The sequence below is a fragment of the Panthera leo genome, chromosome B1, assembly GCF_018350215.1.
Source record: "Panthera leo isolate Ple1 chromosome B1, P.leo_Ple1_pat1.1, whole genome shotgun sequence".
Taxonomy (NCBI): domain Eukaryota; kingdom Metazoa; phylum Chordata; class Mammalia; order Carnivora; family Felidae; genus Panthera; species Panthera leo.
This window is the reverse complement of record NC_056682.1, coordinates 204,216,439-204,241,295: the sequence shown is the minus strand read 5'-3', so window position 1 is coordinate 204,241,295 and position 24,857 is coordinate 204,216,439. Positions and strand designations below refer to the sequence as shown.

The following is a 24,857-nucleotide window of genomic DNA, read 5'->3' as shown; positions in this document are numbered from 1 at the left end:
ACCCCAGACAGGCCCCTTCCCATCTTGTTCCTGTTTGGCCGGGGAGAAGTTTGGATCGGAACGACTCACGGGGGTCTCAGCCTAGAAGGCCCTTCTGCTCTGAGTGCGTCACCTGCGCCCCTCACCTTTCTCCCTCACTGCCAGTGTCCTTCCTGACCTCCGTCCTCTCTTCGGGGTCTCTGTGGGTCCACGTGGGGTCCGGGCGGGGCGTGGTCATGCAGCATCGCTAACCAGTCCCCTTGGCTTTGCTGGGTGCTGGGGCAGGGTGTCTGGCCTCTTGAAATCAGGCAGTGCCCCCCACCCCCACCCCCCAAAGCCTAGGAGCAGCCCTGGCGATCTTTGATCCACCTTTGGGTTCCTCCTTCTCTTGTCTCGAAAAACATCAACGTGTTCACAGCTGAGTCGCTCACGGTCCCGTCTTGGAAGATCTGGGGATTCCAGCAACTTTCCCCCGTTCCTGTGGCTGCTCCCCGTCGGGGTCCCTTGGCCATCAGTCCGGTCACGCCCACACGAGTGTCCTTATAAAGGCCGCTTGGCTGGACCCTTAGTGCTCTTTCTGAGCAGCCTTCTCGTGTTTTGCAACACGGACAGAAGTTTCCAGATCATAAAGTTCTGCTTTCTTTTGGTGGGCAGTTCCGCCCTTAAGTCATTTTTGTCTTCACGTGTGTTACTGTAAACGGGACTTTGCTTAGAGACCACCTCGGTCGGACTCTCAGTGTCCTCGCACATCTCCGTCCTCCGGGGTCTCCGGGACAGCAGCACAAAGCCGCCGCACTCTCTGCCGCCTCTGACAGGGCTGGCCTTTCCTCGGCCTCCCTGCCGCCGTCCCGCTCCTGACCCCCTAGCCGCTCGCCCTCCATGAAGACTGGGGCTCTCCGTGTGGGACCAGTCCCGTCGCCGCAGCATGGACTCTGTGTGGTCACGCGTCCACACTGTCCCAGCTGTGGCCCCAGTTCTGGGTGTTCGTTGCACGGCTCCTCCCTCGGTTTTCCGTCGTCGTCTGTCTGGGCTCTGTGACAATCCCACAGGCTTGGCGGCTTAGCCCTCACAGTCTCGAGCCTGGGAGCCCTGGATCGTGGCACCAGCAGGGTCCGGTGAGGCTCCCTGCCTCCACCCCCTTCCTGAGCCTATGGCTCCTGGAGGTCCACCTGCCGACACTGTCACGGCGAGGGACACGGCACTCGACCCTGGTGTTCCTCTCGCTGTTGTCAGCCTGTCCCCAGGAGGGAGGGAAGTGAACTGCCTTCCCCGTGGGCTGAACCCGCCTTGTTCTCTGAGCCTGGACGTTGGGCTCTGAGGTCCCACGTGCCCCATGTGGTTTTGTGGGCCGCCAGCGCCTGTCCCGGGCACAGCAGAGCAGACCTCGCCCCCACTTACTGAAGTGCTTGGCCGCAGGCCTTCTCCGGGCTGCTGGAAGCTGCTTCTTTGTCCCGACTGGGTGCACACAGTCCCGAGGTGTCAGGCATGTCCTGTGATACAGCCTCTGTTCACAGAGATCTTGGGCGTGATCGCATGTCTCTTCCCTGCTCTGGAGAAGGTTTGCGAGAAGTGCAGAAGGGGCCTGCCCTTAGTGCGTGAGAAGGCCTGCTCGGGATGGCATCCGTGGGGCCCATGCCCACTCTCCTCCCTGGAGAGGCCTCACGGCGGCAGGAAGGAGCAGGGCCAGTGCTGCCATCGCAGCCGGAGGACCGGAGGGCTGACCGTCTGGGAGGCATCCTGGCGGCGTGGAAGAGAAACCACGGCAGCCAGTGCACAGCCAAGGCCGGCTGGGGGTCAGGGAGGCTGGGCGGCACAAGAGAGGAAGGCCGGGACCTGCACAGTCTCGGCGGAGGGGCGCGGGCCGTCAAGGGAAGTGCCGAGGCGGTGGCGTGCCCTGGGGTCCGTGTCGAGGGGGCACAGCCCTGACCCCTTGTGGCAGGAAGTCACAGGTCTAAGTGGGTCACATGAGAGGCAGGATGAAGTGCTCTGGTCTCGGAGAGGTGGCCACACCAGTGGCCCGAGGCCAAGGGTCTGTTGAGAGAGGGGTTTGCAGAGCCTCTGGACTGTGGGCTTGGTCCCCTGTGGGCTTTGCTGTGGTAAAAATAACATTAAAGACACGTGTTTTTAACATTGGAGTGAAGTGTGCTATTTGCCCCGGACTTGGGCTCCCCGTGGGGCTCCCACCCAGCGGTTGCCTGTGCCTCTGCCTTGACGCGGGGCCCCTGACCCTTGTACTTGACGTCCAGGGTTTCCCTCCTGTTGGTGTGTGCCCTCCCCTCCCTGCTCTTGTAGGCTCTGAACTTGGAAAGCTCTGGAGACGGGCTCATCGGGCCCGGTGTTCTGTTCTGCGATTCTCCACCCTGAGCTGGGCTGCTGGGTCCCATGCCAGCAAGTCCCTTTCTGGAACGAGACTTTCCCTCTGGAACCTCAGTGCCTTTATCCGTGCCCAGCTGTCTTTAGACCCACTGAGTCCCCTTCTTGCCGCGAGGCCACGGGACCCGCACCCTCTACCATCCGTCCGCACAGAACACACTGGCGGTCCCGTGGGCAGACGTGGGGTCCGGGCTTCGGGCGCGCTGTGCCGCTCTCCGGCTGGTGGCCGTGGGCTCGTGGGGGCCCGCCTTCTGTTGCCAGGGACTGCAGTGGGCCCCGGGGTGCCCCCAGCACCGCTCTGCCCTGTCTCTTCCAGGACCTGCTGGACCCTGCCCGGTGGCGAATGCTGATCCAGCAGTTCCGGTACGACAACTACCGGCTGCACCAGCTGGGGAACAACTCTGTGTTCACCCTGACGCTGCAGGCTGGCCTCTCGGCGATAAAGACACCGTATCCTTCTGGCAGGCAGGGGGCCCCGCGCCAGCTCCGCCCTTCTGAGCCTGGGGTTCCCGTGCCCTTGCCTCCCCCCGGGAAAAGCCGGGGGGCTGTGGCCCTCCCAACCCGAGCCCCGTGCTCTTGGCTTGTGTTGTGGGGGCCCCCCGCTTAGGTAGTCGGGTGGTGGTGCGGGCGTGCCCGGGGCCCCGCTTGGTCTGTGGGGACCCGGTCACAGAGCCACACTTCGTGTTCTCTCGCCCCCAAACGCTGCCTGGCACGCCGCACGCCGACCGGACGGCCGCCAGTGTGCGCAGCCTTCTGGCGGCTGGGACCCTCACCATGCGGAACCGTCGTTGCCCCGTGTGATTCCTGAGCATCCCCTCCCAACTTCTGCGGGTCTGGGCCCAGGCTGCGGCCGAGCGCTTCGTCTTTCTTCACGCGGTTCCCACCCCAAGGCCGGAGGGCCCCTCTCGAGTGCAGCACGTGGGCCTCCTGGGACCCCGGGCTGTTTGCTTTAGCGTGTGAGGGGACCTGCCCTGAGGGCCGTGAGTGGGAACGTGCTGGGGTGGCCGGGACGTGCTCCGGCCGCCTCCGTGGGGCCACTTCCCCGCCAGATGCCGTGTTTCCTCTGCCGTGAGAGAGAGCTCTGGGCTTGTTTCCTGCCCCGCGCCCCTTCCTTAACCCGAGCACAGACAGTGCTACAAGGAGGACGGCAGCTCCAAGAGCCCCGACTGCCCCGTGTGCAGCCGCTCCCTGAACAAGCTGGCGCAGCCGCTGCCCATGGCGCACTGCGCCAACTCCCGCCTGGTCTGCAAGATCTCGGGCGACGTGATGAACGAGAACAACCCGCCCATGATGCTGCCCAACGGCTACGTCTACGGCTACAACGTGAGGGGCGGGGCCGAGGGGCGGGGCTGGGGTGGGGTGTGGAGGGGAGGGCCCTGGAAGCTGGGGAGGCAAGAGGTCCAGGGGAGGGCCTGGGAGGGGGTGGGAAGGGGAAGGGCCCTGGAGGGGGAAGGGCCCCGGAGGAGGGGGAGCCTGGGAAGGGGAGTGGGTAAGGGGCAGGGAGGGGGTGGGGGGCGGGAAGGGGGGAGGGCCCTGGAAAGGGGCTCGGGAAGTGGAGGAGCGGGGCCTGGAGGGGCCGCGGGAGGGTCGAGGTGGCGCCGGAAGTGGGAGGCATGGGGCCTGGAAGGGGCTAGGGGCGGCGGCGCGCCTGGCCTTCCGCCTGCTCTGCGCCAGGTGCTCTGCGCCAGGTGCTCTGCGCCAGGTGCTCTGCGCCAGGTGCTCTGCGCCAGGTGCTCTGCGCCAGGTGCTCTGCGCCAGGTGCTCTGCGCCAGGTGCGGACGTCTCGGCCCCGCGCTGCCCCCGGAGAAGCTGCAGGGTCAGGGGTTCGCGGGCAGGGCTCAAGGGGAGCGGAGCTCTCCCGCAGCCGTTGGCGGTGGTGGGCGCGCCCGTCTACATGCTCGCGTGCGGCCCGTTGTCTTTCAGTCTCTGCTGTCTATCCGTCAAGATGACAAAGTCGTGTGTCCGAGGACCAAAGAAGTGTTCCACTTCTCACAAGCCGAGAAAGTGTACATCATGTAGGCCGGGCCGCCCCGCGCCCCGGGCCCCCGGGCCCCCGCGCCCCTGCGCCCCTGCCCGCCTGCGTTTCTGTTTCTTGCGACCAAAGATCAGTGAGCGACGATGGGCCCCCTAAGAGGAGAGGAGTCGAATCAGCACGCGTGTGCTTGGGGACAGCCTCTCCGCTGGTAGGACTCCGGAGCGCGCGCGAGCTCCTGGCCGCCTTCCCCTTACAAAGAGAGAGACCTTCTCGGCCGCTTCGGAAACAGGAGTCGGTTGTTTTTCCGCGCCCCGGACCCTGTCTCCGCCCGCCGAGCCCCGGGGCCTGAGCCTGGGCCGGGAGAGGTGCCCGGAGGCGCCAGGACCGCACTGCGGCCCCAGGACCGCGCGCCGGGGCGGGGTTAGGGTGTGCTAGGTTCAATGTCACGTCATTCGTGCCGCCTTATTTCCTGCTTGAGAATGTATTCACGTGGAGATCCACTGGACCGAGTTCTGCAGAGGCCTTGCCGATGGCTCCGTAACTGTAGACGTAACGCTGTTCGTTACAGAAGCTAGTAGTTCAGTTGAAGTAACCGCCGGTGACTTTCCAAATCCAATGAACCATTGTAGTTTACACGAAACCATACCGTAGAGGTTTGTACTTAGCGCTTATTTTTGCATGTTGATGTTGATTAGCTAATAAACTGTAAATGTAAAACATGTTAATAAAAGGGTTTTCTATTTCTTACGTCTGTGTGAGGTAGAAGCCGCTGTGCACCCCGGTACCCTCACTCCTGTCTGCTCACCCCGGGCCACCCCCGGTCCAGGACCTTTGCTCGTTTCTGCTCACCCCAGGCCCCCCCCCCCCCCCCGCCCCCCAGTCTGCGGCCGCACTGCCGGTGGGGCCGGGGTCCCGGGAGCAGCCCCCGCGGCTCTGGCCCGCTTGTGCCCACATCCCAGAGTCCCGCTCCGGCACGCAGGTGGTCGCCCTGCTCTGCTCGGGGAGGCAAGGGTGGCAGGGCCATCCGAGCGGGGTCTCCTGAGTCGCCGGCACACGTTGGCGGCATGCTGCCAGTGAGCGCCAGGCACACACGTGTGGCCGTGGGCGGCCTCTTCCAGAGCCCCTGCTCGGAGCTCAGGGTCGAAGTCGTGGGGTGGAGGCTCCTCCCTGCCGCGCCCTCCAGTCCTCCAGCCGCACTCTGACCACCACCTGTGCCGCCTCCCCTTTTCCTTCTTCCCAAAGGCGTGTGTACGCACGCGTGTGGCCACGCACCCCGGGAGCCCCTTCCGGTCCACTCCAGCGACCGCATCCACGGCGAGAGCGGCTCAGCCATGGGGCAGCCACAGGGTGGGTGGAGCAGGGTGGCTGGTCCTCGCTACGCTGGGACGTACAGGCTGTGATGGGTGATGCCACGCAAACACGCTCAGGTGCTCTGTGGAGCTGCCGGCCTGCTCATTAATGCAGGAGGCGCCGGTGCCAGCCCGCACCCACCCGCCTCGAGGCCGCCCCACCTGCTCCTCGTCCTCCCCAGAGTCCTAGGCTTGCGGCCTTGTGCTCACGGGAGTTTTAACTGAGGTACGAATCGCATCCGTTGAAACACGGCGATCTTCAGGAAGCGGTGTGAGCAGGTTTGATAACCGTGTGTGCAGGTGTAACCCCCGGGCCCAGGCGGCCAACATTCACCCCCAGACCCCAGGAAGCCGCACCTCCGCCTTCTTCCAGGCTATCCACACCGTTTGCCTGCGTGCAACGAGCACTTGGGCTTTGACCACCAAGGATTAGGTTTGCCTTCGGGTTATATGGAGACAGACGATGTGCTCCTTTGTGCCGTGCTCGTTTCAGCAGGTGCCTGAGGTGCGTCCACATGCCTGCGTGTATCGGCGCTCCTCCCGGGCGGTGGGGTTGCTCCCGGGCATCTGCGGTCATCCTGGCATCGGCGCCCCTCCTGGTGTCCGCGATGCTCCCGGCATCAGCGATGTTCCTGGGCATCTGAGCTCCTCCTGGCGTCGGCGATCTTCCGGCGTCTGCGCTCCTCCAGCCGTCGGCAGTGCTCCGGGCATCCGTGGTCCTCCCCGCATTGGCAGTCCTCTAGCATTGGTGCTCCTCCCGGTGTCGGTGGTGCTCCAGCATTGGTGTTCCTCCCGGGCATCTTCACTCCTCCCGGCGTCGGCAGTGCTCCCGGGCATCCATGGTCCTCCGGCGTCGGCAGTCCTCCCGGTGTCCACGGTGCTCCCACATTGGTGCTCCTCCCGGGCGTTGGTGGTCCTCTGAGCATCGCTGAGGAGTTAACCAGTCCACAGACCCCATAGGTTGTCCATTCTCTTGATAGACCTTTGCGTTTGCATCATTCTTACTCTGAATAAAGCTGCCACGAACATTGCTGGACAATTCTTCGTGGACATTATTTTCATTTCTCGTGGGTAAACGTCTGGACATACGGTACCTGCGCCATGGTGTTGTGTACTTAACTTGACAACTGCCAAGACTTTTCCCAAAGTGGTGATAACAGCGTTCATGCCCGTTGGCAGTGCGTGAGGGTTCCAGTTTGTCCACATCTTTGCTGGCATCTGCTGGGGTCATTCTTCCCGTGAGCCGCTCGGATGGGTGTGTACTCGCACCTCCCCCTGGGTTTCATTTGCATTTCCCTGATGCCTAAGGATGCTGAGCCCCTTCTCAGGTGCCGAGTGGTCGGTCACGTGCCTGTTCAAGTCTTCTCCCCATTTTGTATTGGATGGCCTCTCTTGATTTGCAGGAATGCAGTACATATTGCGACACAGCCCCTCTGACACACCTGAGTGCACTTGGTTGCCTGTCATCTGACGAGCAGGGTTGTTTTTTTTTTTTTTAATTTTTTTTTTTTTAATGTTTCTTCTTGAGAGAGAGAGACAGAGCATGAGCAGGGAAGGGGCAGAGAGAGAAAGGGAGACACAGAATCTGAGGCAGGCTCCAGGCTCAGAGCTGTCAGCACAGAGCCTGATGCGGGGCTTGAACTCACAAACTGTGAGATCATGAAGGCGGACGCTCAACCGACCGAGCCACCCAGGCGCCCCTGACCAGCAGGTAACATTCAATTAATTTTTTCTTTTATGGTTTGTGGCTTTTCGTGTTCTTTGAAACATTTGCCCACCCCAAGGTCCCAATGATCTTCTCTTCTGTCTTCTGGAAGATTCAGTTTTACCTTTTGTTTGGCTCTGTAACCCGTCACAATGAGCTTCTGTCTGCGGTGTGAGGAAGAGGCTGACGGCCATCCCCCCCATGTGTTCATCCTGTTCTTCAGACACCATTTGTTGAAGGCTTTTTTCTGTCCATCAGATGATAAATCCCCTGGCTGTGTCTCTCTGGGTCTGTTTCTTGGGGTGGCCCTCAATCTATCACCCCAGCATCCTGTCATTTCACTGTGGCTTAAAGTACAATACAAACAAGTCCCTTTTGTTCTGCATATTTTCTACTTTTTCAAAATAAAATTGTTTTGACTGTTCGCTTTAGTTTTAGAGTCAGCTTGTAAAAGTCTACCCCTAAAAAAGTCTGCTGAGATTTTAACTAGAATTGCATTGAATCTATTGATCAACCTGGGGATTTTCAAGCTGCCACAACACCACCACAGACTGGGTGCTTCAACAACAGAAAATCATTTCCTTGCAGTTCCAGAAGCCAGAAGTCAGATCTGGTTGCCAGCCTCTTCCTGGCTTGTGGACGGCAAGAAGCCACCTCTCGTGGGCTCCATGGCCTTCCCTCTGTGTGTACATGGACAGAGACCCCTGCCTACTAGGGGGACACCAATCCTGCCGGACCAGGGTCCGTCTCATGATGCCACATGACCTTAGTCACCTCCAAATACAGTCACCATTGGGGGGGGGGGGGTGGTCAGGGCTTCAACACGAGTTTGGGTGAGGGGGACAGTTCAGTCCACAGTGGAGACTTTAAAATCTCGACAATACTGAGGCCACCGGCCTGTGAACACGGGCTGTCTGTGTCCAGACCTCACCACGTTACAGTTCTCAGTTCTCTTGCTTATCCTAAGTGTTTCGTGACTTTACTGCTGTTGTCACTGTCATCTTTAGATTTAACTTCCCATGTGTTCCAGTGTGGTTAACGTATATGTAGCACTGATTTTGTTTATCGATCTCGTATCCTGTGACCTTTCTAAGCTCATTTGTTCTAGGCGCTCTTTGGTAGGTTATAAAGCATTTTCTATGTGCGCGATTGTATCACCGGCAAATAAAGGCCATTTTGCCTTTTCCTTTCTCATCTCTACGGTCTTTATATCTCTTTCTCCCCTTCCCGTGTGGGTAAAGCCTCCAGCACAGTGTGAACTAGGAAGGGAAGAAGGAAGTCCTGGACTTGTTTGAGATCTCAGGGGGAAGTGTGGTCTCCTGCCGGGAAGGACGCGAAAGACGATGTCTGCTGTACGTTTTCATGGGTGCAGTTATCAGGTAAGGAAGTTCACTCCTTGTTCCCTGAGTTATCATCATGAGGGCATTTTGAATTTTACCAAATGTTATTTTCTTCATCTAATGAAATTCCTACAGGATTCTTCTCCTTTGCGTTGACAATAAAGGAGACAGGGAGGACTACACGATGGACCTTGAGTGGTGGACCAAGCCTCCCCTCCCTGAGACAAGCATCACTGGGTCATGGTGTAGTTTTACATATTGCTGGATCTGACTTGCTGGTACTTTGCTGAACAAAGTGTCCATAACGTGCACTCTATTATTCTTTTAATGTCTGTAAGATAAGTAGTGATGCTTCCTCTCATTCCCGATACTGGTCATTTGTTTCTTCTTTTTTCTTGATGTCTACCCAGAGGCTTATCAATTTTGCAGATCATTTCAAACAAACACCTGTTTGATTTTTTTCCCTCTATTGTTTCCCTGTTTTCCATTTAATTGATTGCTCTTCTTTACTGTTTTCTTCTTCCTGCTCATTTTGGGTTTAATGGCTTCTTTAAAATTTTTTTTTAACATTTATTTGTTTTTGAGTGACAGACAGAGTGTGAGTGGGGAGAGACAGAGAGAGAGGGAGACACAGAATCTGAAGCAGGCTCCAGGCTCCGAGCTGTCAGCACAGAACCCGATGTGGGGCTCGAACTCATGAACCGTGAGATCATGACCTGAGCCAAACCCAGCTGCTCAACCAACTGAGCCACCCAGGTGCCCCTCTTTTTCTGGCTTAAGGGGAAGATTAGAGAACTGCTTTGGGCCTTTCATTTCTACTATAAACCTCCCGTACATTCTTATGTTGTTTTCATTTTCGTGCATTTCAAAATATTTTATAATTTCATTGTGATTTTTTTTTCCTTTGACCCATGGATTACACAAGTCTGTTAGCTAATTTTCAAATGCTTGGAGACTTTCCAAATCTTTTTGTTATTAAGTTCTAATGTAATTCTGTTAGAAAATCTACTGTGTATGGTTTCGACCCTCTTAAATTTGTAGCGATTTGTTTTATGTCTGCCCTGATAAATGTTCTGTGTGCACTTCTAAACAATATCGTCTGCCATCGGGTGGAGCGTCCTGCCAAGTGCAAACCAGGTCAAGTCCACGATGGGCGGTTAGTGTCTCCTACCCTTCCTGATCTCCTCCCTGCTGGTTCTTAAAGCTTACAGATGAATTTGTCTACATCCCCTTTACGTCTGCAAGCCTTTGCTTCATTTATTTGTAACTTGTTATTAGGAGCAAGCACCCTAGCTGCCAATATCTCTTATAAAGTCCACTTTGTCTGATGAGGGTCCAGCCACTCTGGCCCTCATCTACTTAGTGTTAGTATGTTACATCTTTCTTGATTCTTTTGCCTCCAATCCAAGTCAAATTTGAAGTGAGTTTCTTGTAGACATTATACACTCGAGTCTTTTTTAATTCAGTTGGACAACCACTGCCTTTCAATTGAGGTGTCTAGACCATTGACATTTAATGTAATTATTATTATTGCTGGATTTAAATCTGTGGCCTTTCTATTTGTCCAGTCTGTTTTCTGTTCCCTTTTTTGTCTTTATTTGACACCTCTAGACTATTTAAACATTATTCCTTTTTTAAAAAAAAATATTGTTTTAATGTTTATTTTTGAGAGAGTGAGACAGAGCTTGAGTGGGGGAGGGGCAGAGACAGAGGGAGACACAGAATCCAAAGCAGGCTCCAGGCTCCGAGCTGTCAGCACAGAGCCCGACGCGGGGCTCGAACTCACGGACCGCGAGATCATGGCCTGAGCCGAAGTCGGACGCTCAACTGACCCAGCCACCCAGGTGCCCCCACGTTGTTCCTTTTAATCTTTGACTTTTTAGCTACACCTCTGTAGTTCAGTGTACATCTTGAACTTCCCACAAGGGCCTTCAGATACTGTATAACTTCATGTAAACACAAGGATCTGAGAAACTGACTGCCTTTCTCCCTCCTCTGTCCTTTGCCCCAACTATGGCATATTTTCCCTCTACGGACATTCTGCACCCTATGATACACTGTTACGCTTTCAACGAGCAGCCAATGATTTAGAAAAGAAATTTAGAACAAGACAGATCTTCTATTTATCCATATTTACCGATCCCAGTGCTCCCCCCAGCTTTTGTACATGTAGGTTGGCGTCTGCGTTTGCCTTTCATCTGAAGAGCTTACTGTACCAACGCTCCCTCAGTCGACCTGCAGACGAGGAATTCACTCGGCCTTTCTTTGTCTGAAAGTGCTCTATTTCAGCTTAGTTCATGTTTGGAGGGGTATTTCGTGGCATACGCAGTTCTGGGGCGACAGTGTTTCTTTTCACTCTAGGTTTCATGCCATTCTCTTTATGCCTGTGGTGTTCTGGCCAAGAACCGCTGCTTGCTGTTTGTACCTTCGTACGAGGCCCCTTCTCTTCCACTGCTGTTCGTCGCTGCCTTCCCACACTTTGATCGTGACGGCCTTGGGTGGGCTCGCGTTCCTTCTGCTGGGGTTCGTCTCTGAAAGTCCCAGTTGGTTCTACAATATCTTCCAGGCCTCAACATATTCACCTGAGCTAATTCTATGTATTAGGCCTTCAATACTGGCGCCTGTTGGGTGCCTGATATCGTGAAACAAAACAAAGATGCCTGTTCTCGTGGAGCATGTTTTCAGAGCAGAGAAGGTACTAAGATTACAAACCTCATGTGACAGGAAGTCTCAGTGCTTTGAGTGCTGCTAAAGCAGAGTTGCCCGAGGAAACGGCAGGAGGCTTGTTACACAGCCAGCGAGGGCCCCGGCTGGGAGCGGCCTTCCAGGCCGAGGGGCTGGCCCCCCAGAAGCCAGCCCCCTGGAGCAAAGCAGCCAGCTGGGGGCAGCACTGAGTTCCACCCTGGCTGGGCGAGGTGAGTGGACTCGAGGGGTGTGAGGACAGAAGTGGGGGGACAGGAGGCGGCTGCCGGGCCGCGGAAGCAGAAGGACTGACATCCCATCAGCTAAGATGAGGGCGGTGGGCAGGAGACGGGACCGGGCCTTGCAAACATCACAGGGCACTGGGGTGGACGCGGGTGTCGCAGGAAGAGGATGGGGCGCGGGGCAAAGCACAGATAGCTGTCTCCAGGAGTCCTGCTGCAAGAGAGCCCCAAACCCGGAACGGCTGGGGGAGGGGCGGCATGCACACAAGGCTTTGGTTAGTTAGGACAGGAGAAACTGCTCTCCTGCCGCTGAGAACAGTCTAGTGGTGCAGGAACACCAAACCACAGCAGACACGGAGGGAGGCTTGCTCGGAGTGGACCGCGGGCCGGGGTCAGGCGCCCCGGGAGGGCCGGCGTGCTTTCCGCTTTCCTTTTCTCTTCCGACGGCCGCTTTTTTGAGAGAGAATTCATGTACCATAAATGCCACCGTTTGAAAACATACAACTCAGTGTTTTGTAACAGTCACGCGCCCCCGTCTCCACGCATCTGCCCTTTCTGGACGTTTTACGTAGGTGGCATCACAATATTTGGCCCTTTTGTCTGGCTTCTTTCAGTGCCCTGCTTTTAAGGTTCATCCACGTTGTGGTGTGAAGGACAGACCCTACCGTCTACTGATGGACATCTGAGCCGTTCCCACCTTTGCCACTGAGACCCCCACTGCTGTGGGCCTTCAGGTCCAGACGGTCCTGTTCCAGTGGGCCCTGTCTTTGGTGCTTTCCTCCCGTTCTGCAAGCACCGGAGAGCCTAGAAACATCCAACCAGCTCGCTGTGCACCGGTGGAGACCCCCTCAAAGAGCCCAAAGCACGGGGGTGGGGGCCCAGTACCTGGGGTGAGGCAGGCCTTCCTGAAGAAAGGGCGAGACAGGAGCCAAAAGGGGTGATGGCCCCTCAGCCCTGGGGTGGGGGACACACAGCGCACAGGCTCTAAGCAGGGGCGAGTGAGGCCACCAGCCTGGCCCCTAGAGGACCCTGGGGTGCAGCAGGCCGCACAGGTGAGGAGGAAGCAGCTCACCAGGGCCGGGAACGTGTCAGGAGCAGACCCCCAGGGCCCTGGTCGGCCCGCTGGCCCCCGAGCCCACAGCCGCGGAGCCCGCGGAACCCCAGGTGCGCACAGGCCCGGTGGCTCCGGGCTCGGGCCGCGCGAGGAGCGAGTCGCAAACCCGAGGTGTCCCCAGACTGAGTGAGGGGCCCCCGCGAGGCCAGCCGCAGCCTGCACTGCTCAGGGACAGGGGCGAGGGGTGTCCTGGGGAAGGACGGAGCCCGGCAGGGGCCCAGGCCAGCGCCTCCACTAGGGGTGCGGGCACCCGCGCGGCGTCCGACCACAGGGCGGGGGACTAGGGACCCGTGCGCCGGCAGGTTCCCGGGGCCGGGTCGTGCCGCCCCTCCCGCGGCTGCACACGCTCCTCCGGGGACCGCCCCTTTCCACGCCGCCGACCCCCCACCTCAGCACCAGGAAAAGCCCCGGCCGGACCCCGGCCCCGGGGGACCCCCCGCCCCTCGACCCCTCTGGGCAGCACGTGGGAAGCGGGGGCGGGGGGGGGGGTAGTCTCCGGCGCCCCCGGGAGAAACGTGCACCGGCTCCCACCCGGGCCATCCCGTCGCGATGGCAAGGACTGGTTATCGCAAACCCCTAGGCTACCGCGGCATGGAGACCGAGCTCGCACCCCTCGGGCCCGCTCCGCGTCGCCCTGGCAGCCGGGCACACGGCCCCTTTAAGGACTTGCTGCGCCCGCCCGCTTCCTTTTTCTCTCTCTCCTAAGCCGTCCCGACCTGCCGGGAGCGCGCCTGCGTCACCGCGCAGGCCTCGGCCCCTCCCTGGCGCTCGCGCCTCCAGGGTCAGGGAGAGCCATTGGCTGCCGAGCTCGGGGGCACGTGACAGGAGGCGGGTTGGGCCTCCGCCGGAAGGGGCGGGCTAAGGTGACTGGTCCGCTGGCGCTGTAGGTGCGGTCGTCGCGGCGCTGACCTTCGTCCCCGCGCCGCCTGTGCCAGGGCGAGCCAATGACTGTGGTGATCTGCGGCACGTGACAGGGGCGGGTTCTCCGCCGGAAGGGGAGGAGCGAGGCGAGCGGCCTGGTTTCGCGGTACGTGTCGCGGTCGTCGCAATGCCGGCGAGGGGCTGCGGCCCAGCCGGGGTTCGGAGGGCAGGCCCATTTCCCCCCCGCCACAGACCTCCACGCCCCGCGGGGCGTTTTCCCTCCTTCTCCCCGGGACATGCCCTTCCACCCCGGGACTCCCCGTCCCCCTGCTTTCTTCCCGGGACACCGTCCTCTCCTCTTTCTCTTCTTCCTCCCTGGGACGCCCTTCCCTCTCCCTCCTCCCCTGGACCTCCTCCGGCCTCCCCGTCTGCGTCCTCCCCCGCCTCCCCGCCCCGCCCGCCTTCTCCCTGGGACACCGTCCTTTCCTCTTTCTCTCCTTCCTCTCTGGGACGCCCTTCCCAACCCGTCCTCGTGATGCCATCTCCTCCTTCTCTCCCCTCCCTCCTCCTCCCGGGGACACCATTCCCTCCTCTCCGCACACCGTCCTCTTCTCTTCCTCCCTCCCAGGGTCGCCCTTTTCTCCTCCCCGCACACCAATCCCTCCTCTTCCCCTTCCTTCTCCACGGACACCCTTCCCTCCTCTTCCTCGTCGGGATGGGGATGCCATGCCTTCCTCCTCCCCGCACACCATTTCCTCCTCCTCTTCCCCTCCCCTGGAACACCTTCCCGTGGTCCTCCTCCTCCCTGGGACTCCATTCCTCCCCCGCCCCCCCTTTTCCTTCCAGGACATTCCCTCTTCCTCCCTGAACACTGCTCTCTTCTGGGATGCCCCCTCTTCTGTCCTTGGCTGTGGTGCGCTGGGCTTAGAAACACTGGCAAAGTCCCCCCGGAGGGATCCATGATCAGTGGGAGGTGCTGGTAGGGCGCTCAGGTGAGCGACTCCTTGCTCCTGCCAAGTGTGCATTGAGTGGAGTCAGTGTCCCTGACAAACGTTACTTTTCGAGAGCTCCTCCTGGCTCCCTGTACACCTGCTGGCCTCCCCCCTCTGAATTAAACAGCCTGGGGCAAGCCTGGCATCCTTGCTGCCCCCAGTCTCTGTCCACGCTTAGTGGCTGCCTTCCCCGGGCCTTCCTCCTCCCAGCCCGCATTCTCCCCTCACCCCCACCCTTCCCTCTTCTTTGTGCACACCTGCTAGGTGCTTAGCATTGGAGTGCTAGGTAGGTGCACCTCTGCTGGCTTGCTCCTAGCCATTAGGCTGGCCCCTGAGTGGGTCTTTCGTTACCGAAGTCTGTAGCGAGAGGCTGCCTCGTGGCTTGGGAGTGAATAGTTGGAAAGGGAAAAAACGCCTGTCACGTTTGGGAAAAGCTAATCTAAATTTTATTTGCACGGTTATGTTCTGTCGCTAACACGTGTTGCTGAGCATCCATCGCTGAGCTCTGATCTGTGTGACTGTAGAGCTCCAGAATTAGTATTTTGTTGTTGCGCTTTTCCTAATTTACCATCGAAGAGGTCTCGTTGGCCGTGCCCGGAATATCACCTCGAATTGTTACGTTTCAGCATCGAGGCCATGTACCAGAGGCAAGGGCGTGGGGAGCCCAGCCTTGCAGCCCCCCCCCCCCCCCCCGGAATGCCCAGGAACCGGTGGAGCCCAGTAAACGTTTAATGACCTAGAGAACCGTGAAGTGCTAGGGGGTCATTTCTCGCCTCTCCCGTACCTATTTCTAGACATGGATCAAACACTTTCAAAGTTGGTAGAAGAGCTCACGACTTCAGGAGAACCCCAACCGAGTCCTGAGAAAATGAAGGAACTGAAGAAAATTTGCAAGTATGTCTTCAGGCTCAGGATGTCGTGCCGATCGATTGCTGGCTCCTGCAGCCGGTGACACCCGGGGGATCGTGGGGCTTCCCCTGGGTCGGTCAGGCCTTCCGCCACCCGCGCGTCTCAGCCCTTCCCTGCCCCCCAACCATCACCTCTCCGGAGGCTGTGTCCCCAGGACCCTGCAGCGTCCAGGTCTGGCAGGCGGTCACTTTGTGGGGCAGCGGCCCCAGGGTGGGGGAGTGCGGCACAAACGCTTTCCAAAGACTGCCGGTTGGGATCCGCTGAGAGCTTAAGTCAAAACTCGCCTATCGTCCTTATCTTGTATTTACAAAACGGGAAAGTTGAAGTGGCTTTAAGTAGCGAAGTCTTTGCACGTTGACAGGATTTTCGGCTCAGGTCTCGCTGTACGTCCCACAAAACTCCAAAACGGCAGTGGGTTTTTCTGCAGGGGAACTAACTGGGAAGAGCGACAGGAGGGCGGGCCCCAGAAGCCCCGTGACCTTTCCCTTTTGTTCCAGTCACGTGGCTGCACCTGCAGGGGAGGCCGGGGGCGGTGGTGTCCCCTGGAGATGTCAGCTCGGACTTTGTGTAACGGGCCAGGTGGTGAATACGGTAGGCTCTGCGGCCCATAAAGTCTCTGCCGTGACCACTCAGCTGTGGGCGGTAGCGGCGAATGAGGTGAAGGTGCGGCCGCGGTCGTGTCCCAGTAAAACTTTATGGGCACTGACGCTGGATCTTGTGATTTTCACATGTCATCAAGTATTATTCTTTTGATTTGTTTCAGCCGTTAAGTAGCGTAAAAACCGTTCTTGGCTCGTGGGGCCCGCAGAAACAGGCAGAGGCCCGAGGCAGCATCCGTCCGCCCTGCTGTGGACGGGGGGGGGGGGGGGGGGGGGGGGGGGGGGGGGGGGGGGGGGGGGGGGGGGGGGTCGGGAGAGGGTGTGTCCCCACGCAGAGCACTTAGCGAAGCGTCCCCGGGGAGTGGGCGCCCGGCAGGCCAGCACGGCTGCTCTCCCCAGGTCTTCGGAGGAGCAGCTCCGCCGCGCCTACCACCTGCTCATGGCCCAGCTGAGCCGAGAGCACGCCGAGGTCCGCCTCTCCGCCTTCCAGGTCATAGATCAGCTCTTCGCCCGGTCTCATCAGTTCCGGGTGCTGGTCGTCTCCGACTTCCAGGAGTTTCTGGAGCTCACGCTGGGCACCGACCACGAGCAGCCCCTGCCGCCCCCCAGGGAGGCGGCCCAGAGGCTGAGGCAGGCGGCCGCCAGGGCTGTCCAAGGATGGAACGGGAAGTACGGCGCGGCCTACAAGAAGCTCGCCTTGGGCTACCACTTCCTGAGACACAGCAAACAGGTGGGGCGGCCTGCCTGGCGTCTCCTGCCGGCCAGCGTGGCGGAGGGGCTCCCGGGAGGGGACGGCAGCTCTAAGAGGGGGACGTGTGGACGGAGCGGAGCCTCCGGTCCTGACTTCCACAGGAAGCGGAAACGAGGGAAACGGGTCAGCTTCTCGGACGCGGCCCTGTTCTGTGGCCCCGAGCTTGAGTCCCGCCTGGGTCTGCTGTGGGCTCTGGCGGTCCTGGCTGCGTGAAACCCGCCGGGCCGGGCCCTCCTCCCCGGCAGCTCCCGCCTCGGCCAGGGCCGCTGGCCAGTCCCCCTGCAGCCTGAACGTGGTGCTGCTCGTCCGGGGCCCCGGGGGCCATGCTGCTTTCCCACGTGGCATGTGCTTCGCCGGAAGTGCTGCTGGCCCTGATCCCGTCGGGGGCCAGTCGTTGCTGATGAGCGCTGAAGTGCTGAGACACGGGGCCCCAGGGGCACGGAGGGTCGTGTGCCGGTGCCGACACGCCTCCTTCTGGGCTTCTGTCTGACTTACTGTGTTTTCCACGTGTCTCGTGTAGTCCAGCCTAACCTCTAATTCCTCAGGTGGATTTTGAGGACGTGAGCGCTCGGACCCTGGCAGAAAGAAAGCGGGAGGAGGAGAAGCAGAAACGCTTGGACAGAATCTACAGGGAGAGGTGTGAGCGGGCCGTCAGGGACATGGAGGGTGAGTTCTCCCCACCCCGTGGGGCTGCAGGTGGGTAGACCGCCGGCCTGACCTTGGCGGCAGCCCCCGGCCCCTCCCCAGGAAGCTCCGGGTGGGCCCGCCTCTCCCGCGCCCCCTGGTGGTGTTGTCTGAGAACGATGCTCCCCATAAAGGTCCCTTAGGTGGGGCAGGGGACAGCTCTTGCTGGCACCCCTACTTCTGAAACCTGACCCTTTTCTGTGCAGCTGGCCCTTTCCACGAGGGGCAGCCAGGGTGAGAGGAGCTCGAGAGGAAGGCCCCAGCTGGAGGCACTTCTGGGCCCCAAGGCAGGTGCTGGCTGGAGTGCCGTCCGGCTGGAGGGCTGGGAAGGGTGTGCGTCCCCACGGCTCTCAGCTGGCCGCTCTCTTCCGGAAGTTCCGCCCACGGTGGTCTACCCCGCTTGGTACTCACGGGGCGCCCGTGAGCCTCCCAGAAGTCCAGGCGTGAGGGTGTTACTGAGGACGTCACGGGGCGGGTGGTGGGGTGCCGCACAGTCGGGTGGTTTCTAAGAGACGACAGAGCCTCCGTACGCCCAGGGCTGGCCTCTGTCTGGGGCAGGAAGGAGGGGCGGGCGGCCCTCCCTCTGACCCTGGGCTCTGCCTGAGGGGAGGTGCTGCTGCTTGTCATCGCGACCCAACAGGCAGTTCCCGCATCTTTGCAGAAACGTCTGAGGAGATCCGGTGCTGCCTCACGGAGGTGGAGAGCTGCTTCAGGCTGCTGGTGCCGCTGGACTTGGCCGAGGGCCCGGGAGCCGCCTTGCCCACCGTGGCCTTCGGTGCGTCTGAAGGGGGCGCCCCTTGCCTGGCCGGTGCCGTGAGGCCTGGGGACGAGGAGCCCTGTTGCAGCAAGAGCCTGCTCGCCTGTGCCCGCCCTCCGTCTCCCCCTCCCTGGACCGCAGGGGACTCAGGGGAGGACGACGAGGACGACGAGGACCGGCATGAGGACAGCGACGGTGACGAGGAAGGGTTTGTGCGGCGCCACGGACTGGGCTCCCACAAGTACACGCTAGACGTGGAGCTCTCCTCAGGTAACCACCGGCTCCCCTGGGCTGGCGTGGGCCCTAGGGGTGCTGGCAAGAGCTCAGACTTCTCGGGACGTGGCAGGGCCGGTCCTCCAAGGTTGGGGTCCCGGGTGACTTGAGGCTCTGGGTCCCACGCTCCACCCGGGGTGCTCCTCGAGAGGGGCTGATGCGGCGGCAAGGGCGGGGCTGCTGCCACAAGTGGCCTGGAGCCCTGCGGGAGGCTGTGGGGCCTGGTCCCGGGCCCGTCGGGATCAGAGGGTGGCTGTCCGCCCTGGTCTGGAGGAAACGTGTTTGCAGAGCGGCTTCTCGCCACGTTGGCGACGACACAGGTGTGCTGCACGGGACCCGCTGTGGCCTGGCCCCCTGTGCGGAGTGCTGGGTGGGTTGAGAGCCCCTCGGGGGTGTTTACAGAGGAAGGGCAGTCAGGGCACGGAGCTGTGTGAACACCCCACACGCCAGGCATCTTGAGCCCCACCAGCCCCAAGGAGCTGCCTGCTGTCTGGCCGGGCCTGGGGGAGCACGAGGAGGGTACCCGGCCGCAGAAGGGCTAGGGGGCAGGACACGGAGGGAGGACCCTGGGGCCGAGCTGAGGCTGGGGCCTCCGTCCTGAGAGCCGTCAGGGGAGGGGCTTCAGGGCCGCCACGGGCCGGGCGCATGGGCTGGGGCGCGTGTGTCTGTGAGGACACCGGGCCGGGCGTTGGGGTCGGGCTGAAATGATTTCCGCCAAAATCTTAAAGTAGTGAACGTCTTTCTGTGGCATCAGGCGTGGGGTCCTGGGCGACGCACAGAAGTGCGGGTGGTCCCTCCGTGGTGCTGGGTGACCTGCCCTGCTTCCTCCGGTGACCCCGTGTGCTTTGATCCAGACGGCCTGAGGGTGCGCGAGGACGAGGACAACCACGCCGTCATCCAGTCTGCCCGGGACGCGCTCAAGCTTATCCGAAACAAGTTCCTGCCGGCCGTGCGCTCCTGGGTACAGGTGAGGCCCGTCTCCACCGCGCACACGTGCTCAGGTGCAGGCCAGGGTCAGGGTTGACCTGCAGCGGCTGACCCCCGGGGTGGAAGGGGAGGGCGCCTTGGCCTGCCCCAGTGATGTGCCTCCTTGTCGGCAGCTGTTCACCCGCGCGGGGATTCGTGGCAGGCACTTGGAAGCCGCCATCAACCTGAAGGCGGAACTGGAAACTGCCCTGAGGAGATCTGGGGAGCTGGACATCGGACCTGAGGAGGGGCGCAGGGGGGAGGTGAGTGCTGCCCGCGGGCTGGGGCAGAGGCGACAACAAGGAGATCTCCTCTTTGGCCTGTGCTCGGTTATCTGAGCGGGAATGACTGGGGCTCAGAGATGTTCTGGTTCTCGCCTCATCGGGTGCTCAGTTCCCGAAATGGAAACTTTGGTTTGGAAGGTCAGAGGGCGCAGCTGAGGCCCCCTGGCCGCTGGAGGGCTGGGACGGGGTCTGGGGCAGGAGGGCGTGGCAGGCGAGCTCGGGGAACAGTCAGAAGGTTCTGGTCGGGAGGGAGGTCCCAGGGCCCCGGAAGAAGAGGAGGAGGAGGCCAAGGGCTGAGCTGAGACCTAGGCCAGCCCTGCTGTCCCCTGAACCTCCCCGAGCGCCCCAGCGGAGCCTCCCGTGAGCTGGTAACAACCTTCCAGGCTTCGGGGTCTCATCCTGTCGCCTGCGTCGTAGCCAAGAACACACACAGTTAGGATGCCTGCGGCAGATAGAAAATCAGGACTTTGGCTCCAGGCTTGTGCAGAGGGCGGTGTCCCCGGTAGTGCCCCACGGAGGAGCTCCCTGGCCACAGGGCAGGCTGCACGTGCGGCTGGTGCCTAATTTGGGGAGGGTGGTCGAGGCCGGGTGTGGCTGGTCGTGGCGCCTCACAGATACTGTGTGGTTTGGGCGGGGGAAGCTGGTGCTCTTGAGCGCCGTGTCCCCAGGCAGCAGGGACAGGCCCGCACTTGGTGATGGTGCCCGAGTGAAGGCCGCCAGCCCCTGAGACAGCAGGCATCATGCAGCAACCCTGAGCCTTAAAGACCGTGACTTCCGGGCCCCCCCTCCGGTGGGTCTGGGCCAGGACCCGGGACTTAACATCCGAGAGGGATTTGAGAGCCGTGTCCTCTGCGGGTGTCCTCAGAGACTGGCCGCGGGCCAGCAGGGAGAGGCAGCCGTAGCCAGACCACGGTGGGGCGAGCACAGCACCGCTACCTCAGAAGCGAGAAGGCAGGCCCCAGAGTGTCCTTCTCCGCCGGGTGCCGGGACCCCGAACCTGGGCTCCAGCCTGGGAGCCGGACACCAGCTTCACCTGCAACCCCAGGACCCCGGAGGGAGGAGGGCGGGGCTGCGCTCCAGGGGGGACACAGCTGTTGCTGGAGGAAGCTCTAGGGTGGGAAGAATGGCGTTGCCGGGCTGGGAACAGCAAGTCCAGAGCCACCGAGACCTCGGACAGACAGTGGCCGACACCCCCGGTCTCAGCACCTAGTGACCTTGCCCCCTCCAGGGCCACTAGACGCCCTCCAGGCCGCCGCCCTTCGTGTGGGAGGGGCCCGGGAGAGGGGTGACTGCGCAGCGGCCCCCAGGGACCGGCAGAGGGCGATCTCGCCTTTCTCCCGCAAGGCCTCAAGAGGGTGAGGAAAGTTCCTGACCTGGCGCTGAGATCCCAGCCCGGCTTCTGTGGGTACGGCATTCCACGGAGGACCCTGCTCGGGTGTGTGCCCTGGGTAAGAAGTTAGTTTTGTGAAAAAAGATACTCTTCTTGCAACGAAAGAAGGTGGTTTTATGTTGTCGGGAAGGAGGTGATGTGGTCAGCTCGTTCCCACACGTGCAGAGGGATTTCTTTTTGAACGTGAGGTGACCCGGGGTCACGGTGCCAGAGCGCAGGCTGGCCTGAGAGCAGGGAGGGGTGCGGGGGCCGTGGGGCTTCCCCGCGTGCCCCCTTCGCGGTGCTCTGGGGCCCGCCTCTTTCCTGCCGGAGGCCCAGCTGGGCTGGCTCCCGCTTTCCCTGTAGCAGGTGCCCTCGCCCGCCCTCGGGGGCAGCGGAGCCTGGCGGGGGCGGGCGGAGCCACCCAGGTGCCTGAAGCTGGCAGGCACCACCCTCGCCTCGAGGCTCTAGGGCCCCCAGGGGAGGAGAGGCCGCCGCTCCGTCCTAGGCCTGGGGGCCCACGGGGCTCAAATCTGAGGGCAGGCTGCGGACAGCAGCCAGGACGGGTCCTTTCTCCAGCAGAGGCCCCAGGCCGGTGGAGACTGAAGGGCTCAGGCTCACCGTGTGGAAGGAGCCCTGCCCTGGGTGCCCTGTGGGTGCTGGGCTGGGGCTGTGCCCCCTCCCCCCCCCACCCGCGATCCAGTCAGAGCCTTGATGGTTCCCTCGCTCAGGCAGGACTCACACCCTCGCTGATGTAGCCCCCCCATCCCGGGCACTGTCCCCAGGCAATCCGAGGGAGTGTCTGGTGGGGGCAGGTACGCCGCTTGTGGCCCAGCAGGTTGGGGGATGGGAGGCCCTCAGTCAGAGGCGCCGGCTTGCGTTCTGAAGGCTGGGGGGCCGGCGAGGTGGGGGCCCCGCCGGAGGAGGGGCTGTGGGTGTCCTCCGAACAGGACACTGTTCCTCCGGCGGGGGGACAGCAGGGCGCCGAGGCTCAGGATGGCCCCGGAGGGTGGAGCTGAGTGTGGGAAGGTGACTTCGGAGGCAAGGGAGCTTCACCGCCTCTGTCAGCCGGAAGGACACTTGGCAGACGCTTCTCCACGAACTGATGTCAAAAAGGCACCGCTCCGGGAATCCTCGGGGACGGTCGTCCGCGCCGGCTGGTGGGCCGTGGCGCCCGGAGGCCGAAGCGCTCGGGGCTGGGGAGGGTGGGGGCTGAGTGGCAGCGCCCCGCTCAGGTGAGCGCCGCTTCCCGGAGTAGCCGCGGCCGTATCTGCACATCTGCTCCCGCAGCGGCGCCGGCCTCCGGGGAATTAGGAGCCAGGCGCGCTCCGCCCGGTCCCAAGTAAAACATCTGAGACTTTGAGTCACTGGCCTGGGCCGTCCCCCACGTCCCCCACTCAGCCGGGGCTCGCCCTGGCGACCGCCTGCACAGTGGCCGAGCCGGGGACGCCGATTCGGTGACAGGGATCCGAGTGTCTCCGAACTAACGACCGGTGTGTGGGAGGGCCAGAATGGACGCTAGAGAGAGAGAGCGAGCGAGCGAGCCGGCCAGGAGCCTGTGACTGCGGAAGCCCGACCGGGAAGCCCGGCGGAGGTTCTGCATGTCAGAAGCCATCCTCCGGTTGTTTTTTGTGTTGCTGTTGGTTCTACAGACTGTTTTCCTTTTGACGTAGTTCCACCTTTAATACGTGTAAGTGTTTGTTCTATAGAGCGTATCTCCGTCCTGCGGGAAGCAGGCCGGGGATAAATCCTGAACGGATCAATGTGGAGCGTCGTCGGGTAGATTTAGTCTCCGGCTCTGCTGTCGTAGGAGAGGTGTAATAATCCGTGGCTGCTACATTTGTTAAACTGATAAAAATCCTTTATAAACTTTTAAATTGCCTGCGGTTTAATTATGTGGCCGAGATCACCAATTATTCTGTTGTGTAATTAACAAAATATTAATTTCCCACCAACCGATATGTCTGAAAAAATGAATTTCAAGCACCCGTTTATACAGACTATCCGCGGTATGGTTTTTAAGAATGCCTGGGTTATGTTTTCTCACCGCTCACCAGTGGCAGCCACATGGTCTGAGCGGCGGGCGCATCGTCACTCGTTCTAAAAGCAGATGGGGCCCCGTGGCTCTGTGCCAGCGTCCCCAGCAGACCTGTCTGAGGGAGGAGGCCCCTCGGCCTGGGGCTCCTGCTGCTCTGGTGTCGGACAGGTTTTCTCTGCTGCTGGAGGCACGTGAGTGCTGGCTTCCTGTAGGTGAAAAGGACAGAGCAGGGAACCCAGGGAATGAAATGTTGAACGAGTCAGGCACCCCAGGGAGGCAGGGAAACTAAATCAGCCGGCGGTGGGGACCTTGTGCTCGGCAGGGCCAGTAAACAGCCTTCCTGGTGACGCGGTCCCCTCCATCACGCTGAAGGCCGAGCCGCCGCAGCAAGGGGCTGCAGGCCGGGGGAGGGTTCTGGACGCCTCCTGCCTTTCTCACGAGGACTGGAGCTCCCGCTCAAGCGCCCCCCTGCTCAGGGCCAGCCGTCTCCTGGGGGCCCTGGGGCCCAGCCCCGCGGTGCCTGGCCCCTCCTGTGTGTCTACACCGCACACCCCTTCCTCCGGAACACCTTCAGGTACCAGCCCTTGAGTCCCCGAGCACGCTCTGAGGTAGATGATGGTACCGCCCCATTTCACAGATGAGAAGACGGAGTCTGGGGGGAGTTGCGTGAGCCTCGGCCTTTGAGGGTGCCGGCCGCCTGCCGTTTTGCCTGCGAAGTTTGGGCTGAGGGAGGAGGGCGCGCGCTGAAGGTTCTCCTCTTCCCGTGTGGACACGGCTCCTTCGGGCGGTGGGAACTGCCCGGTCTAACCAGCAAGCTGCGCCCTCCGCCAGATGTGCTGTCAGGTAGCCCAGGGGAGCGCGTCTCGCGGCCTGCTGAGTCTAGCGGCGAGCCCCAGCGTGGCGGCCGAGGGGAGGGTGCCCACGTGGACCGTGGCACAGACCCGAGTTACCCACCCGGGTCTCCTGGTGACCCTGCAGGGCCTCGCGCCCCAGCCTCGCCCTGGCAGCGGGCCTGCCCGTGTCCTGTGGACCCACGGCGCGGTTTCTTGCACTGCCAGCAGGCTGGACGCAGGGCTGGATCAGACCAGACGGGGGGGCGGGCCCGTGGCCGTCCTAGAACCCGGTGACGCACTTCACCAGCTCTGCTCTCGCTGAGCGGGGACCGTGCGCTCTGCGGCCCGAGTGGTGTCGCCGAGGGTCCCTGTGTCCTCACTCTTGCCCTGGCCAGTCCCACGCCCCGCTGTCCTCTGCCCTGTGAGCGTGCGTCCCCAGCAGCTGGAGATGTGCATGAGATATTGGCCTGGCTGGGCAATTTGCACGGCCTTCCAGGGAGGGCATTAGCATATAAATAGCAGATGCGATGACGGCCATCACAGCTGAGCACGTTTAATTTTTAGTTTATAAGATAGAATGGGGTTTTAAATGCATGGCCATCAAGCCGCCGAAAGACAAATGCAGGTTGGAGCTCACTTGTCTGACGAGGCCTTACATCATTTTTTTTTTAAAAAGGGAAACAGACACACATAAAACTGAACAAAAGTGATTTCTTGGGTGAAAAGTAATTGAGATTGCGCACCAAGTTAATTAGATCGTACAAAATTTATTTAACGGTCCC

General features: G+C 61.0%; 2 protein-coding genes across 8 annotated transcripts in view; both read left to right on the top strand.

Moving 5' to 3' along the window:
• MAEA (macrophage erythroblast attacher, E3 ubiquitin ligase) overlaps positions 1–5,074 on the top strand; it is a 37,402-nt gene extending 32,328 nt beyond the window's left edge. For 4 of the 6 annotated variants that reach the window (XM_042937134.1, XM_042937136.1, XM_042937135.1 and 1 more), the window contains 3 exons: positions 2,669–2,802; positions 3,480–3,675; positions 4,276–5,074. In XM_042937134.1, the coding sequence (XP_042793068.1) occupies positions 2,669–2,802; positions 3,480–3,675; positions 4,276–4,371 (426 nt within the window). In that variant the 3' untranslated portion in view covers positions 4,372–5,074. The other 2 variants (XM_042937139.1, XM_042937138.1) reach the window with 2 other exon arrangements.
• Positions 5,075–13,586: 8,512 nt separating this feature from the next.
• UVSSA (UV stimulated scaffold protein A) overlaps positions 13,587–24,857 on the top strand; it is a 29,058-nt gene continuing 17,787 nt past the window's right edge. Inside the window, exons 1-7 of one of the 2 annotated variants that reach the window (XM_042937132.1) lie at positions 13,587–13,786; positions 15,407–15,506; positions 16,520–16,850; positions 17,417–17,537; positions 18,217–18,582; positions 19,440–19,552; positions 19,686–19,814. In XM_042937132.1, the coding sequence (XP_042793066.1) occupies positions 15,409–15,506; positions 16,520–16,850; positions 17,417–17,537; positions 18,217–18,582; positions 19,440–19,552; positions 19,686–19,814 (1,158 nt within the window). In that variant the 5' untranslated portion in view covers positions 13,587–13,786; positions 15,407–15,408. Of the gene's footprint in view, positions 13,787–14,452; positions 14,613–15,406; positions 15,507–16,519; positions 16,851–17,416; positions 17,538–18,216; positions 18,583–19,439; positions 19,553–19,685; positions 19,815–24,857 lie in introns of those variants that run through there. The other variant, XM_042937133.1, reaches the window with a different exon arrangement.